Source organism: Salvelinus alpinus, chromosome 26 (genome assembly GCF_045679555.1).
Source record: "Salvelinus alpinus chromosome 26, SLU_Salpinus.1, whole genome shotgun sequence".
Lineage (NCBI taxonomy): Eukaryota > Metazoa > Chordata > Actinopteri > Salmoniformes > Salmonidae > Salvelinus > Salvelinus alpinus.
This window is the reverse complement of record NC_092111.1, coordinates 24,932,202-24,949,955: the sequence shown is the minus strand read 5'-3', so window position 1 is coordinate 24,949,955 and position 17,754 is coordinate 24,932,202. Positions and strand designations below refer to the sequence as shown.

The window sequence follows — 17,754 nt, the reverse complement described above, 5'->3', positions numbered from 1 at the left end:
TGTACATCATCAAATCAAAACCTGCACTTCATTTACATGTTGTGACGCACGGATGTTCCAAACTCCGTTTTAGACAAGACCAAAATTATCCTATTTACCTTTGTTGTCAATTTTGACTCTAGAATAATGCCATGTTCCAAACAATTCGGAACTCTCCGACTTCAGTGCTTTCAAGGCCACTGGGAACTCGAAAAAAATGTTATGAACTGTCCTCCAACTCAAAATTCAAATTTGCGAACTCGGACATTTTTCGAGAGCTCCGACATTCTGACCTGAAGATATGGGTAATTTTCCAGTAACATGTTATGAAGTATTAAGATGGCAAAACAGAATCATTAAGAATTTCAAGTAAATCTGTAAACACACCTATATACTGTAGTATGAGAAAAACAGGCATACAAAGAAAAAACACACCTTGTAATCCAGATGCATGTCTGGATGCCTAATAACATTTGATTTGATAGTTGTATCATAATCACTGTAGTGAATATACTCATGATTGTAACTAAGTATGTGTTCATATAATTTTTTAAAGAAACAGTCACTGTCACGCCACCAATATAATTGGTTCAGGGAATTAGAGGGGAGGGGAAACCTCGCCAAGAGCAAAGAGTTTAGATTTGGGAATAATAGTGGCGTAAAGCCACAAGGAGTTGGCTATTAGCATAAAAGAGGAGGGACTGTGAAACGGTGTAAAAACGAAACAGTATATATGATGATGCCGAGGCTGAATTCAGCAGTTGCTCCATGGACCAGCTCGGCTTGTTACTTTCTAATAAAGTATATTTTGAATTCACAAGCTCTGGTGTCTAAGATATATTTTTAAGGAGTATTTCCACAACAAAGATCACTGACGTCATGATTTGACCTCGTATTTTCCGAGTTCCCAGTTATCTTGAACGCACCATAACTGTTTCCGACTCATGTCGCTGATTCAGGCGGTTTTCGTTAAAGGTAGTCGCTGTTTAAACTGGAGAAGTCATTTGCGCAACTGCAGTGAAGACTTTGCGCGCCGTTTTGCATAAATTGTTGAGACATACCTCTAAACAAAAGAACGGAAAGTTTTCAGCTCTTCACGGTCGAAAACGGGATGTTTTAGCAGAAATATTCTAGGTAAAATTAGGCTATTTTGTGGAGGATGGTTAGTCATTTTTTTTATCGATTGTGCATGGTGTAGAAGGCATCACATTCCACAGCGAATTTCGCTGCTAAGCAAATCACGTCTCATTTTATAGCTTCGTTTGACCGTTATTAGTTGGCTTGAAGTTTGTAGGTATTGCAAAGTTAACCTCCATGCGACCATCCTTCTAGCTAACCGTATATTCTTAATAACAGAAAGTGCTGTTTTTTGTTGGGGGCAATGACTGTTTGGTTGGGGGTCTAATATGATGCTTCAACTTATCTCAAGTTTTCGTCTACCACGCTGCAGAGGCAACTTCTTTACCATCAAGATCAAACATTTTCTCCTAGCCGGAAATGTACAGCTTCCATTGTGTTGTGTTACAGATTCACACGACAGAGAACACAGCAATTTTGACGGACTGGGTTGAGGAAACGCAAACCAAGCAAGATAAATGTTGCCTTATCGGCTCGCTTGTCAGGTGGGTTTGTCTTGCTGGGTTTGTCATGCCACAACTGTTGAATGGTCAGGGTGTATGGAGGATGATCAGTGCCCGTTTTAAAATTGCAACACTTAAATGCTCAATTAAAATGCTAAAATGCATGTATATTTTCATATCAGTGTGCATGATTCATGCCACAATGAAATTGCAATGTTAAAATGAAAATAGCTGATTGGAAAAGGTAAATAGTAATTCTATATGAAAATGGATAACAGACTTTTATAAATGGAAAGTGGCTTTTTTATTTTACAACTTCCCAATTTAGCATTTTCTCTAGTGTATGCAAATCGCTTTCTGGACCAGGAGAAACTCACAACACCACCATACAATGAAACATCATAGCGGTGTCATGCTCTCTGTGCATTGATTTTTTAGACTACTGTAACTGACAGGGTTCAAACTGCTCTCCTATACACCAGAATAGCATCTTAACCTGCTAAACCTAGGCAATTTAGCTTAGGGAGCCAATGCATTTTTTCTGGTCTCAGGCATAGTGACACAACACTAGTCAAACTTACTCATCTCCTATGCGTGTTTAGTTGTTTGCATGACGAGTAACCACTCTGACACCTGAAGAGTTGCATTGGCTATATAGCTTTGGTTTCGCGGGCTAATGTGCTCTTCTGATGTGCAGAAGACTCTTGTTTGAACCCTGTCAGTCATTTGTGCCGTGGCTCAGATTGGTATCAAATCACATTTTGTTGGTCACATACACATGGTTAGCAGATGTTATTGCGAGTGTAGCAAAATGCTTGTGCTTCTAGTTATGACAGTGCAGCAATATCTAACATGTAATCTAACAATTCTGCAACAACTACCTAATACACACAAATCTAAGTAAGGAATAAAATAAGAATATATATGAATGAGCAATGGCAGAGCGATATGCAAAATGCAATAGATGGCAGAGGTCAAATGATGTTTAATTGTAACTGAGGTGGTTCAGTTACAACATATTCATGATGAGTAGGGCTTTAAATGAAATTGGGAGCCTTCATTTTAAGTCAAATCCCTAGCTGAAAACCCTATTTTTATAATGTAGATCCATAAAGTAAACGACATAGTTGTTACGGAAACTGACGCACTAAGAGCGTTGAAGCACAGGGCTCAACTTCTCTGCTGTTTGGTGCCCTTTGGCCTCATTTAAAACTGTTGTGTGAATTTTACACTGAATATATGTGTGCCATTTCTGAAACGACTGCACACAAATATTCAGATTTATAAACTTGGCACACACTCATATTTCTCATTTTATAAATCAGACCAGTCATAACTGTTTGTGAATAACTCTGCCTAAACACTTTTTATGGCAACAATAACGCCCTTTATTTGTTGTATAATTTGGAACTATTGACATTAGGCCATGGCATGTGAAGGATTTCAATATTTTAGTTTATCAATAGATCATTGGGATTCAATGTCCTGCCTTTGTATAGGCTCAGAGATTAAATAGGCAATGATGTCGCACTGCTATTGCACAGCAATACTGTAGCCTAAGCCTAAACATACTGTGAAATATTTTACATAAGCTACCAGTCTATTTACTGTGTTGGCAGGATGTTATAATCTTTAGCAGTAATTTATGCTGTATCTGGAAAAGGACTGTCAGTTTCTGAAAGAGAACAGTGGCAAATTATTGTGAACGTGTCAGCAGAACGTTTTAATTCAACAATGTATTGCATCAACTATGATTGATTACCAGCGAATTCTGAAACATTGTCTAAGGCAGGCTACAAAAAATGCAATTATAGTACTTACAGTAGGTCCTACTTCAATGTCAAATATAAACTGTTCGCTTGTTAAACTCGACTGTATACCGGTATAATAACTCACGCTGCCTATGATATTGCGAAACTTGAAATACATATAGCCTATATTTACTAGCCTACTAGGTCCAATTAAATGAGAGATGCGCATTATCAATTGTTGTATGGCTCCTTCAGGAATATGAACCCGGTCTTCTGATTTTCGCTCTACTCACTAACACATGGTCTAAAGTTTGCGGGGAGGTGAGCCCATTCTCAAACTTAAAAAAAATAAAAAACTGTTTTTAAAAGCCAACTTTTGCGTGAACAGGCGCACGCACATTTTGGGGTATATTTTGTACATTCGCGCGGTTTATACATTTTTTGGGAGTCGACTCGCCACCACTACATCATTGTCGTTAACAGTTGAAAAATAGCAGAGAAAGGCAAGCGACAGCAGCGAAGTCCTGAATGGCAGTACCTTGAGAACGAAATGCAAACTTTGCAATTTGGAATTGAGATACAATATTTGTTGTACAGGTGCAATCCTTAACCATCTGAAAGGGATGCTCAGTGAGACCCAAACTGTTGCTGGCAGCAGCACTGCTGCATTGTGAATTCACGTGGCATTAGATCTCTCTATGCAAAAAAAAAAACGTGCCTTTTTCAGGACCCTGTCTTTCAAAGATAATTTGTAAAAATCCATTGTAAAGGGTTTAAACACTGTTTCCCATGCTTGTTTAATGAACCATAAACAATTAATGAACATTCACCTGTGCAAAGGTCGTTAAGACACTAACAGCCTACAGACGATAGGCAATTAAGGTCACAGTTATGAAAACTTAGGACACTAAAGAGGCCTTTCTACTGACTCTGAAAAGCACGAAAAGAAAGATGCCCAGGGTCCCTGCTCATCTGTGTGAACGTGCCTTTGGCGTGCTGCAAGGAGGCATGAGGACTGCCGATGTGGCCAGCGCAATAAATTGCAATGTCCGTACTGTGAGACGCTTAAGACAGCGCTACAGGGAGATAGGACGGACAGCTGATCGTCCTCGCAGTGGCAGGCCACGTGTAACACCTGCACAGGATCGGTACATCTGAACATCACACCTGCGGGACAGGTACAGGATGGCAACAACGACTGCCCGAATTACACCAGGAATGCACAATCACTGCTCAGACTGTCCGCAATAGGCTGAGAGAGGCTGGACTGAGGGCTTGACTGAGGGCCTGTTGTCTGGTGAGGACCTGCCTTACATCACCGGCAACGACGTCGCCTATGGGCACAAACCCACCGTCGCTGGACCAGACAGGACTGGCAAAAAGTGCTCTTCACTGACGAGTCGCGGTTTGGTCTCACCAGGGGTGATGGTCGGATTTGCGTTTATCGTCGAAGGAATGAGCGTTACACTGAGGCCTGTACTCTGGAGCAGGATCAATGTGGAGGGTCCATCATGGTCTGGGACTGAGCTTGTTGTCATTGCAGGCAATCTCAACGCTGTGCGTTACAGGGAAGACATCCTCCTCCCTCATGTGGTACCCTTTCTGCAGGCTCATCCTGACATGACCCTCCTGCATGACAATGCCAACAGCCATACTGCTCGTTCTGTGCGTGATTTCCTGCAAGTCAGTGTTCTGCCATGGCCAGCGAAGAGCCCGGATCTCAATCCCATTGAGCACGTCTGGGACCTGTTGGATCGGAGGGTGAGGGATAGGGCCATTCCCCCCCCCCCCCAGAAGTGTCCGGGAACTTGCATGTGCCTTGGTGGAAGAGTGGGGTAACATCTCACAGCAAGAACTGGCAAATCTGGTGCAGTCCATGAGGAGGAGATGCACTGCAGTACTTAATGCAGCTGGTGGCTACACCAGATACTGACTGTTACTTTTGATTTTGAACCCCCCCCCCCCTTTGTTCAGGGACACAGTATTCAATTTCTGTTAGTCACATGTCTGTGGAACTTGTTCAGTGTGTCTCAGTTGTTGAATCTTGTTATGTTCATACAAATGTGTATGTTAAATTTGCTGAAAATAAACGCAGTCGACAGTGAGGATGTTTATTTATTTTTGTAAAATTTTTTTTAGTTGATTTAATTAAAAAAAATATATTATTCATTTTAAAAGAGAGGCAGTTTTAAACGTAAAGAGAAATTGTCCATTTGGTACATCCTGTAATGATGAGTAGGCCTATCCTTGCCTGAGACCTGAATAGTTGCATTTGTTCCGAGTCAATTTCCATACACTGAAAATTAACATGGAAGTTGTTACGTGATAATGTTTAATTGGTTATTTGAAAAATGATAACATCCACTTTTGAGTTCACTTTGCACAGTGCATTTAGGATTTTCTGTGTACCATTTGGTTTCTTCCGATGACCATTTAGAATTTCTGAACCATTTTCTATTTTTATTTCAACTTTGTAATTTAATTGTGGTATGAATCATGCACACTGATAGAAGGATGCATTTATAATTTTCACATTCCTATTTAATATTGCATTTTCAAACTGGCCCTGATCACGCTCCATATGGGTGACTGGTGTCTGAAATGTGAATGTGTTTTGACACATTTTTTGTCATGGCGGTTAGGTGATTATTCTATCCATATATGACTTGTATGCAGTTCTTGTAAGTCATGGCTATGATAAATTATGATTTTCGGCTGTAGGACTGTGGTGGGAAGTTTGACACCATCGGCAGCTTCAAGCAGCATGTCCGCAGGAAGCAACATCAACAGGTGGGATGTCATGCAGCTCACAATTGTTCAAGATGTGTTTTGTACAAACTGCATTTCTAAGCCTTGGCAGGCCAACCCTCCTAGAGCGCTACTGGGGGTGCTGACTTTTGCTCCAGCCCTGCTTTAATACACCTGTTTCAGTTCATAATGGCCCCATGGAGCAGGTTATTTATCTTGTGTACTAGTGCAGGGCTGGAGCAATAGCCAGTAGCTCTGCAGGAAGACTGTTTGCTGCCCCTGCCATAGGAACACTGCCTGTACAAACCACAGCAGGAAATCAAGGTCTTGTGATAAGAGGACTGAAACTCGGTGCACCTTTTGTTCAAGGATGTGCTTAAGTTTGAGACATTAGTATTTTCTTATTGCTGTGTTTTTAAATTGGCATTAAAACCACTACATGTTTTGTCTGTCCCATCAACTACAGCAAGTGGCAGAGCTCTTCCAGACAGGTAGGGTGTGTCTATTGGTCTCTTGTTGCAGAATGCTTGGGATAGTTTTGATAGATTTTTATCCAAAATGTGAAAAACGGATATAGAAAGGTTGCAGTATAACACAAAGTAACAGTCCAGTGAAAATCTCACTTTTAAAAAGTTCATATTTTTACAGATACTGAAGATGTTGACTCGCCCTATACTTGTATTTTTGCCAAAGCATTAATCGGAGAAAAACACTTAAACCTCAAACTTGTATCTCATGCGGACCGTTTAAGAAATTCTTGCCATTTCCTCATTGAACATGTTATCTCCTTGAGGATGAGCTGGCCAATCAACGAGCTACTTGTGTGAATCTTTTTTAATTACCGGTATACGCCCACACCATTCCAGCACAGAAAAGCTGCCTTTTAGCAAATATGATTACAATTTCTTGGAAGGATAACTATTTCACTGTTATTGTAAGTAATTATAGATCATATTTCATATAAATCTGGAAACACTGGGTAGTTTAAGTGCCTTGCTGAAGGACACATCGGCAGATTTTTCACCTTGTTGTTCAGGGGATTCGAACTACCGACCTATTGGTTACCAGCCCAACGCTCAAACCGCTAGAGTACCTCGGGTATGGTCTGTGCACTGTGCCAGGTTACCAGCATTGGGTTGCTTTCTGTCAACCCAGTCAGTATTCTGTGTCTCTGAGACAACTCTTAAATCTTAATTTAAAAAGTAACAGTTTTGGAGAAGGGCTAACTGTTTTCCCTTTTATCTCTATGGGGGTTTTCTATTAGGAGAATGTGTTTCTTGTTAAAAGGCTGAATAGCACTAAAGGAAGTAAGCAAAGGCAATATGTGTAATCCTGGGATTAAGTGGAGTTATTGGTGTAATTCTATAATGGCCTATAGTTATCTGTAATTAATCCTATAATGGCCCGTAGTAATATTATGGTCCGATAATGGCATATAGCAATCTTATAATTGCCTATAGTAATCTGTACTTATTAGTTTTTGGAAATTATGTATAGGTGCGCCACCAATATAATTGATCCAAGGAACTAGAGGGAGGGGAAACTCACGCTGCTATAAAGGATTTGGAGACCGACATAAGAATACATAATTGGGGTTTAATACACTCAAAACAAACACAAAAACACTGGGATGTACCCAAACAAAAGAGCGAGGGTAAACCTTGTTGAACGACAAGGGACGATAGACATGTGAACAATGACGGAGGGAACAGAGGGCACATATGTATGATACTAATCAGGGGAAATGGGAACCAGGTGTGTGTCATCAGACAAGACAGTCCCGGGGTTGAAGATGAGTCCTGTTCAGTGAAGCATAGAAAGCCGGTGACGTAGACCTCCAGAACTGGTGGACAGAATGAGCAGCAGTACCGGGGGGGATCCGTGACAGAAACCCCGCCTAGAGGGAAGAACTTAGATTTGGAAACAATGGTGGAGTAAAGCTGAGGGGATATGGTTATTAGCATAACGTGGAGGGACTAGGAAACTTGTATAAAAGGAGTGTACTGAGACTGCAGTTGCTCCATGAACCAACTCGGCTTGTTACTTTGTAATAAAGTCTATTTGAATTCACAGTATCTGAGATGTTATTTAACCAATATTTCCTACATCTCTCACCCTCCCACTTTATCTCTCCCTCCGCTCCCACTTTCTCTTCCCCTCTCTCTCAGATGAGTACAAAGGTCAAGGTAAGCCAATTCTGCTGTCTTCAGTTAACAAAGTAGTTAACAGTGGACTTTAAGTGTAAACACTGGTAGACAAGTCTGAATCTGTTCTGTTATGGCCCTATTCCATTTCGATCCCTAGCCCATTCTCCTAGCCCCTACCTCTTCAATGTTCACAATGTGAATGGACTAGATTGATCTCTCTCGCTCTGCTCTTTTTTGTTGTTGTGTAGTCTACTTTGCCGCTATCTCGGTTCTGGAGCATCTGGCCAGGAAACCCACAAACACCCAATATCCCATCATCGGTAAGTGTGTGTTTCTTTCTGACTTCTTCATTTGTGTCTGTGCCTGGTGACGTGTGTTTCTTTCTGACTTCTTCATTTGTGTATGTCCCAGGTATGTGCCTGGTGACATTGTGTGTGTGTCCAGAGGGGAGGGATACTTTCTACCTTTGTCACAGTTGTGAGGAGAAGTGTGGCCCAGGACAGATCATAGACCACCTCCTCTCCGCTGACCACCTCTCCAACTACTATGTAAATACACACACACACAAATGAAACAAAACAAATGACAGACTACACTGGCTGCAGTTTAATTGAAGTGTGTGTGTATCAGAGCTACACAGACCCTGATGTGTTGAGTTTCTCCTGGATGCCTAACATGGATATGTTGAACCTCATACGGCCGCTAGCTGTCAAAGAGATGGACAAGAATGGACCTGGAGTGCTACGGGTAACTGTACTGGTTTTCTCATTGTGATGGGTGTGTGTGCCGTGTCGGGCCTACTCACGTGTGTGTGTTTGTGTGTAGGTGCTGGACATGCCTAAGAGTGTGTTTGTGAAGTTGAAGAGAAGTGGCTACTCTAAAGGTACAACTGTCACATTACTGCTATTCATTGGTACAGTAAGAAGTTATATTCCACACGATTAACTAACTTTCTCTCTGTCTCTCAGTCATGCAGGCCCTGACTCAGACTGACAGGCTGGCTGAGTGTATCAGAGGTGAGTGAGCATGTCCTTTTCTCTTCAATCACTACTTTATCTCTTAGTCAACACATCCATGTTAAACTAATCTCTCCCTTTTTTCCTCTCACTACATCCCTCTTCCTCTAGCTGACAGACCAGAGAGGATGACTATACAAGAGTACCACAGAGACCCCAACAGGAAACACCCTCTGCTGGGTAGGAACCATTACCATCAACACTGTAGCAGGGGGGAAGAGGAAGGCTGTGACACAGTATGTCAGTGACCTCAAAATGGCATGTGCACATCGCAGTAGGCTCTGGTTCTAGAGACCCATAACCACTAGCATTGCACGGTGTACTGAGAATTTTTCGATGCTATAACGTGAAAAACGGTTCACTATTAGCATTTGTTACTTTGTCAAATGTGTCGCATGTTTGAAAAGAAAAGAAATGTATTGAACCTGTTAAATGTATTCATTTGCCCAAGCTTATCGTAAGACATGAGCAGAAGGCATCAGTGATTTTGTATTCCCAGCAACTTTCTGAAGGAATGCCCCTGTCTGTGTGTGCCGTGCGTGTTTATCTAACACTTTGTGTAGCCGTTAGTGATGCTAATAGGGTGGCGCAGAATTGGCCCAGCGTCGTCCGGTTTATGGGAGGGTTTGGCCGGGTAGGCCGTCATTGTAAATATATATATATTTTTCTAAACTGACTTGCCTAGTTAAATAATAAGTATTCAGGTAGATGGAAAGGCTTTCCCAAAAACCTTTTAAATTAGCCTACCTGGCAAAATAATTATTTTTTGCATCAATCCAGTGGGCATTTGTTTTGCATACTCCATCACATGTGCGCTACAGAAACACTGCTAACCAAACAGTGCTAGGCTCATGCCACTTAAATTTAAAGGTAACTACACTCAAACATAATTTTATTTATTTTTTCCCCCAGAAGTCTCCTGGTTTAACCTCTCTTGGGTACGTGAGACGTTAGCATCCCACCTCTTCAACAGCCAGTGAAACTGCTGGGCGCCAAATTCAAATACAGAAATACTCATTATAAAAATTCAGAAAACAAAAATATTTTACATAGGTTTAAAGATGAACTTCTTGTGAATCCAACCACGGTGTCAGATTTAAAAAATACTTAACGGCGAAAGCATACCCTACAATTATTTGAGAACATAGCCCAGTAGACAAATCATTACAAACAGTAACCAGCCAAGTAGAGGAGTTACACAAGTCAGAAATAGAGATAAAATTAATCCCTTACCGTTGATCTTCATATGGTTGCACTCAGCAGACATTCATTTACTCAATAAATGTTCCTTTTGTTCGAAAAAGTCTCTTTATATCCAAAAACCTCCGTTTTGTTCGCGTTTTCTTCCGTAATCCACAGGCTCAAACGCAGTCAAAACAGGCAGACAAAAAATCTAAATTGTATCCGTAAAGTTCATAGAAACATGTCAAACTATGTTTTTTTTCAATCCTCAGGTTGTTTTTAGCCTAAATAATCGATAATATTTCAACCGGACAATAACGTCGTCAATATAAAAGGTAAACAAGAAAGGCACTCTCTCGGTCACGCGCATGAAAAAGCTCTGTGACACTGCAGGGTCCACTCATTCAGACTGCTCTTACATCTTCATTTTTCAGAATACAAGCCTGAAACAATTTCTAAAGACTGTTGACATCTAGTGGAAGGCATAGGAACTGTAATGGCATTGAATAGAAAACTACAAAAAAAAACAAAAAACTACTTCCCGACTGGATTTCTCAGGTTTTCGACTGCCAAATCAGTTCTGTTATACTCACAGACACTATTTTAACATTTTGGAAACTTTAGAGTGTTTTCTATCCAAATCTACCAGTTATATGCATATCATATCTTCTGGGCCCGAGAAGCAGGCAGTTTAATTTGGGCATGCTTTTCATCCAAAATTCCAAATGCTGCCCCCTACCCTAGAGAAGTTAAGCGTTGATAAATAAATAATTGAGGGAAAACCTAAAAGAAGTGAGAAAAATCTGTCATTTCTGCAGTGGTATCATGATACTAAATCTTTTGTAGGGTTGTGATGGTAATTAAAATATTGAACAAGTTTACGACAAATGCTTGAATCCAATTAGTCTTTATTTACCAAACCTAAGTTTTACATCTCCTTATATACTGTCAACTTACACATGTACATTCTCATTGGTCAGCACAGAAACATCAGGTCAGTTATATGATCCCTTTGTGACTTTATCAGCATAGCTTCTAGATAATGACGGTCATGCATGTTGTCGTCTTTGTTTTCCATGACCAGTGCAACGAGGCTTGTAATTCCCAAGAAGAGTTGCCTAACACCCACACAATGAACATAATACTATATGATGTGCCCAAACAGATATTTGAGGGAGAAGTGTTTTTTTTTTTTTTTTTACAGAGATGCACATATAGTGAAACTGTCACTAGAATTTCTATCTCAATGTTTTAACTGAACTATTTTATAACTATCTGTATCCTGGAGGTTGTAAGGCTCCAGTTTTAAGAAACAGACAGAGTCCCAGGATACAATGATCAGTTCTTTATTCAGAGAGCGCTCTGCCCCTCTAGTGCAGAGTCAATCTTTTTATACACACACATGCAAGTTAGGCTACTCCCTTCTCAGGCAGGCAGGATTTTTCCTCTACACCCATACATAGTTATCACATTTCACCACACTCTACAAGCCTATTTGTTTCTCCACTCCCTGGATGGGGACAAAATTTCCTTTATTGGTTTCACAACTGCTCCCTGCTTACATAGCTAAAAGGAACACAATGTTCTAATTCTGACTAAACTACACATCAGCTTAGTCTTATGATTCTAATACATTTCACACAGTTATACAGTTTCGGGGTGGAATACTTTAGTCATTATTTTAAACATTCAAATTCTTCTATCAGAAACCTAGTCAGTTCCCATCAACCTGGTATCGATGTAAACATTCTGGTATAGTGACAACACTAATAACCACTGCTACATAGTGTAGGAAATGGCCATCCCCCAGCTATTGGGTTGCCAAATGGAGATAAAGGATCAGTCGACGACTTCCTAGTTTAGTTCAGAAGTCTCTTTATTCACAGCACACTAACACAGCCTCTGCACATATCAGCATGGCTAGAACATGTTCGAACCCAGTCAAAACAACTCATACTATTGTTTCATTTTTATAACATCAAATACAATAACTATTGATGTAAACATGATTGATAACATCTCAGATTGACATCAATAAAGTAGTGAGTGTCCGACGCAGGTTAGCGTTTTTCGTCATGAATCTTGTTCTGGAGGCAGCTCACTAGCTGGTACAGCCAGAGTCATAAAATCAGATTTTAAACCTAAACTTAACCACACTCCTAACCTTGAATTAAACATATTTTTGTTTTCATGAATGTTTACAGTGTAGACAATTTTGACTTTGCAGCTGGCATATCTAAGGGGAAATCCCTCAGTTCTGCCTCCAGGACAAGACTCATTACACTAAATGTCAACCTGCATCCAAGACTCCCCTATTTATGTCAAGTACATTATGTTCTAGTACATTCTGGTACAAATCTAAACATTACATCAGCATTATATACTTAAAGTTCTGTTACTCCTAACGAGTAGGCTTTCTTCCTTCTCTATCAAAACAAACAAGCAGGGGTGAGATGGCACTCTGACCTCGCCAGGTGCCTTTGCTTACGTCATGCTGACAAAGGCTCACAGGCTTGAGTATAATTACAGTATACATTTTTTAATTCACAGTGCAAATAAGTGACCTTTCATCTCTCTGGTTCCCGTCAATATCCATAGAAAATGTTGGTTCCACTTTTCTGGGCTCAGTTATTTAATTAACAAATAAGGAATACTCAATGTGCACTTATTAATAAAAATACAGCTGTAGACAGAAGTCAAAGATCAAACATACAACTGATGTCTCTCCTGAGTTCTGCCCCGAACAAAAGACAGGATCTTATATATCTGAGATAAGGTGTGATCTATGTCAAAACCTGCATGTGCAGCTAAAATAGCAAATTATTCTTAACACAAGGTTTCTGAGAACCTGTCTCAGCGGTATGCAAATCTGCCCTTGTTTCAGAGAAAAACAGACGCTGTCTCGCTATCACCCACAATCCCTTTTCTCACCTTTTCTCACAGACGTGGGGCTGCTGGTTTTGGCAGAGAGCTAGACACAGAGGCCTCAATATTCAGCTATACAGTGAGCATAAGTACAATGGCACGTAAGCAAATTAATAACAACATAATCAATGGTGGGGACCACCAAAATCAACTTTAACCTTTCACTTGTCAGAGCATAAACCTGAGGCGAGTTAAAAAAAAATTCTGTTTGCAGTGAACATGTAGCCAGAGTAACAATTTCAGTTGAACGATTTTTGAATGGACATTCTGAAATGTTACGGTGAAACATCAAACAGCTACATTTTCTAAGGATTACTGTTGCTTTTTAGCGACAATATTCAAACTGACAACTACTTCGCTAAAAATCTACATGGCCACTTGATTATTTTTAGTGGTAGTTTAGACCCGAAACAGACACTTACGTTCGCCGTACAGTATCTTCTCCGACTGTTAGCTAACGTTAGCCAATATTCACAAACTATTTCCCTTGTTGAACGCACCTGTGTGTCAGTGACTCCCCCTAACTTCTGACCCTTTACCTGTGACCTGTAGGTCTACAGCACCTGGTGGAGTACTGCTGTGAAGGGCATGGCCAAAGGAGATCCTACCTCTGTCAGCTCTGTCGCCTTCCCGTCCCCTCACGGAGGGTCATCCAACACACACTCAGCTTCGACCACCTCTACTGGTACTTCGTAAGTAACTGTGTTGTGTGTATCCGGGGACTCACACTTGGTAAGATAATCTGCTACCAGCAACCAGTCATTTTCAATGGAAGGAGAAGAGGACAGACGCATATCGACTTAAAGGTCGACCACAAGAGAGCAAGCAACCAATGTTCTGCATTTCCAATATTATGCAAATTGCAGAGAAGCGAAAGCACAATAGCCAATCAGAAGAGGGCAAGCTCTTGCAAGCAAGCTTCGACGTTAGCTAACCACAATCTCTTTTCATACATGCTTTTTGAAGGATACACCCGTGAGGTGGTGTATCACCTACTTCATCGCTCATTACCTCTCCAAGTGTGAGTCTGGCGTGTGTGTTACACCCTCTACTGGTATTTCTTGACTATCTCTGTATGTGTAGAAGGTGTGTCACCCCTCCACCCTCCTGATGAAGGACTGTTATAAAGAGTACAGCTGCAGGTTCATCTCCATGATCCTGGACCTGGCCAATCAGGCGCAAGACATCAGTCAGTCAGCCAATAAGGAGATACAGGTGAACAATACCACACCCCTATCTGTTGACTGCACCCCCAAACCAATAATTGAATCATTCTGACTGATAACCTGGTCTGTCTGTTTGTTACAGCAAGTTGTGTTGGAACCAGCAGTGTTCTCCTCAGTTGAGTTTTCTGTCTACACAGAGGGTGAGTAGACACGCATACAAACACACTCTTTAAAATAATTCATAGATGTGGGCTAGAGGTCTAAGCCTCTGCCTCCGGAACACGTATACTGCTGCAGCATGGAGTTGAATCCAGCCAACTGCTATTTCAGCAACTGTTTCAGCAACCCACACCTTTTGAGAAAATTTAAATCATACATACAGTGGGGAGAACAAGTATTTGATACACTGACGATTTTGCAGGTTTTCCTACTTACAAAGCATGTAGAGGTCTGTCATTTTTATCATAGGTACACTTCAACTGTGAGAGACGGAATCTAAAACAAAAATCCTGAAAATCACATTGTATGATTTTTAAGTAATTAATTTGCATTTTATTGCATGACATAAGTATTTGATACATCAGAAAAGCAGAACTTAAAATTTGGCACAGAAACCTTTGTTTGCAATTACAGAGATCATACGTTTCCTGTAGTTCTTGACCAGGTTTGCACACACTGCAACAGGGATTTTGGCCCACTCCTCCATACAGACCTTCTCCGGATCCTTCAGGTTTCGGGGCTGTCGCTGGGCAATACGGACTTTCAGCTCCCTCCAAAGATTTTCTATTGGGTTCAGGTCTGGAGACTGGCTAGGCCACTCCAGGACCTTGAGATGCTTCTTACGGAGCCACTCCTTAGTTGCCCTGGCTGTGTGTTTCGGGTCGTTGTCATGCTGGAAGACCCAGCCACGACCCATCTTCAATGCTCTTACTGAGGGAAGGAGGTTGTTGGCCAAGATCTCGCGATACATGGCCCCATCCATCCTCCCCTCAATACGGTGCAGTCGTCCTGTCCCCTTTGCAGAAAAGCATCCCCAAAGAATGATGTTTCCACCTCCATGCTTCACGGTTGGGATGGTGTTCTTGGGGTTGTACTCATCCTTCTTCTTCCTCCAAACACGGCGAGTGGAGTTTAGACCAAAAAGCTCTATTTTTGTCTCATCAGACCACATGACCTTCTCCCATTCCTCCTCTGGATCATCCAGATGGTCATTGGCAAACTTCAGACGGGCCTGGACATGCGCTGGCTTGAGCAGGGGTACCTTGCGTGCGCTGCAGGATTTTAATCCATGACGGCGTAGTGTGTTACTAATGGTTTTCTTTGAGACTGTGGTCCCAGTTCTCTTCAGGTCATTGACCAGGTCCTGCCGTGTAGTTCTGGGCTGATCCCTCACCTTCCTCATGAACATTGATGCCCCACGAGGTGAGATCTTGCATGGAGCCCCAGACCGAGGGTGATTGACCGTCATCTTGAACTTCTTCCATTTTCTAATAATTGCGCCAACAGTTGTTGCCTTTTCACCAAGCTGCTTGCCTATTGTCCTGTAGCCCATCCCAGCCTTGTGCAGGTCTACAATTTTATCTCTGATGTCCTTATACAGCTCTCTGGTCTTGGCCATTGTGGAGAGGTTGGAGTCTGTTTGATTGAGTGTGTGGACAGGTGTCTTTTATACAGGTAACGAGTTCAAACAGGTGCAGTTAATACAGGTAATGAGTGGAGAACAGGAGGGCTTCTTAAAGAAAAACTAACAGGTCTGTGAGAGCCGGAATTCTTACTGGTTGGTAGGTGATCAAATACTTATGTCATGCAATAAAATGCAAATTAATTACTTAAAAATCATACAATGTGATTTTCTGGATTTTTGTTTTAGATTCCGTCTTCCACAGTTGAAGTGTACCTATGATAAGAATTACAGACCTCTACATGCTTTGTAAGTAGGAAAACCTGCAAAATTGGCAGTGTATCAAATACTTGTTCTCCCCACTGTACATATTTTGATTCTCAAATGTGTGTACACACTGCAGGGTCTCTATCTCACACACACACACACACACACACACACTAACATGTGTTTGATGTGTGTAGCTCTGAGGAAGTTGCAGACCATTAGAAGAGATCATGAGGGCAGCCTTAAGACCAGCATTACACCTGGAGAAAAACTGGGTACGTACTGGGAAGGAATGGTTTCACATGCTGCCTTGTTGAAAAGCACATCTCGAACTCTGTTCCATTTCTATTCCTCCCTCTGTTTGGATAACTTCTGCCTCTTGCTCAGTCACCCTCAAATCAAAGTTTATTGGTCACGTACACAGTTTTGCAGATGTTATTGCAGGTCCAATTCAGTACACACATAATCTAAAAATAAAACAAAAAGAACAACAAATTTTAAGACCTATCAGAACGAGCAATGACTGAGTCCAGAAAATAAATGTATACACTACATGACCACATACTTTTGACCATCTGCTTGCCGAACATTTGTAAATAAGAATTTGCATTAATATGGATGAGTCGTCCCCCCTCTTTGCGGCTGTAACAGCCTCCTCTCTTCTGGGAAGGCTTTCCACTAGATGTTGGAACGTTGCTGTGGGGACTTGCTTCCATTCATCCACAAGCATTAGTGAGGTCGGGCACTGATTTTGGGCGATTATGCCTGGCTCAAAGTTGCCATTCTAATTCATCCCAAAGGTGTTCGATGGGGTTGAAGTCAGGGCTCTGTGCAGGCCAGTCAAGTTCTTCCACACCAATCTCAACAAACTATTTCTTTATGCATCTTGCTTTATGCATGGGGCATTGTCATGCTAAAACAGGAAGGTCCTTCCACAAACTGTTGGCAAAAAACGGAAGCACAGAATTGTCTAAAATCCAATGGCGGCAAGCTTTACACCACTCCAGCCTACACATGGCATTGCGCATGGTGACCTTAGGCTTGTATGCTGTAGGGTTAAGATTTCCCTTCACTGGAACTAAGGGGCCTAGCCCGAACCATATAAATTAGCCCCAGACCATTATTCATCCCCACCAAACTTTACAGTTGGCACAATGCATTGGGGCAAGTTGCGTTCTCCTGGCATCCGCCAAACCCAGATTCGTCCATCGGACTATCAGATGGTGAAGCGTGATTCATAATCTCCAGAGAACGCGTTTCCACTGCTCCAGGGTCCAATGCTGGCAAGCTTTACACCACTCCAGCCGACGCTTGGCATTGCGCATGGTGATCTGCGGCTGCTTGGCCATGGAAACCCATTTCATGATGCTCC

General features: G+C 41.6%; 1 protein-coding gene across 3 annotated transcripts in view; it reads left to right on the top strand.

Annotated features, from left to right (window-relative positions):
• The first annotated feature begins 936 nt into the window (after window positions 1-936).
• LOC139555019 (uncharacterized) overlaps window positions 937-17,754 on the top strand; it is a 104,037-nt gene continuing 87,219 nt past the window's right edge. For 2 of the 3 annotated variants that reach the window (XM_071368400.1, XM_071368398.1), the window contains exons 1-15: window positions 937-1,113; window positions 1,507-1,601; window positions 6,032-6,100; window positions 6,525-6,549; window positions 8,227-8,244; window positions 8,454-8,525; window positions 8,617-8,753; window positions 8,836-8,952; window positions 9,031-9,088; window positions 9,174-9,221; window positions 9,333-9,401; window positions 13,881-14,020; window positions 14,412-14,543; window positions 14,637-14,694; window positions 16,580-16,657. In XM_071368400.1, coding sequence (XP_071224501.1) covers window positions 1,575-1,601; window positions 6,032-6,100; window positions 6,525-6,549; window positions 8,227-8,244; window positions 8,454-8,525; window positions 8,617-8,753; window positions 8,836-8,952; window positions 9,031-9,088; window positions 9,174-9,221; window positions 9,333-9,401; window positions 13,881-14,020; window positions 14,412-14,543; window positions 14,637-14,694; window positions 16,580-16,657 — 1,048 coding nt within the window. In that variant the 5' untranslated portion in view covers window positions 937-1,113; window positions 1,507-1,574. The other variant, XM_071368399.1, reaches the window with a different exon arrangement.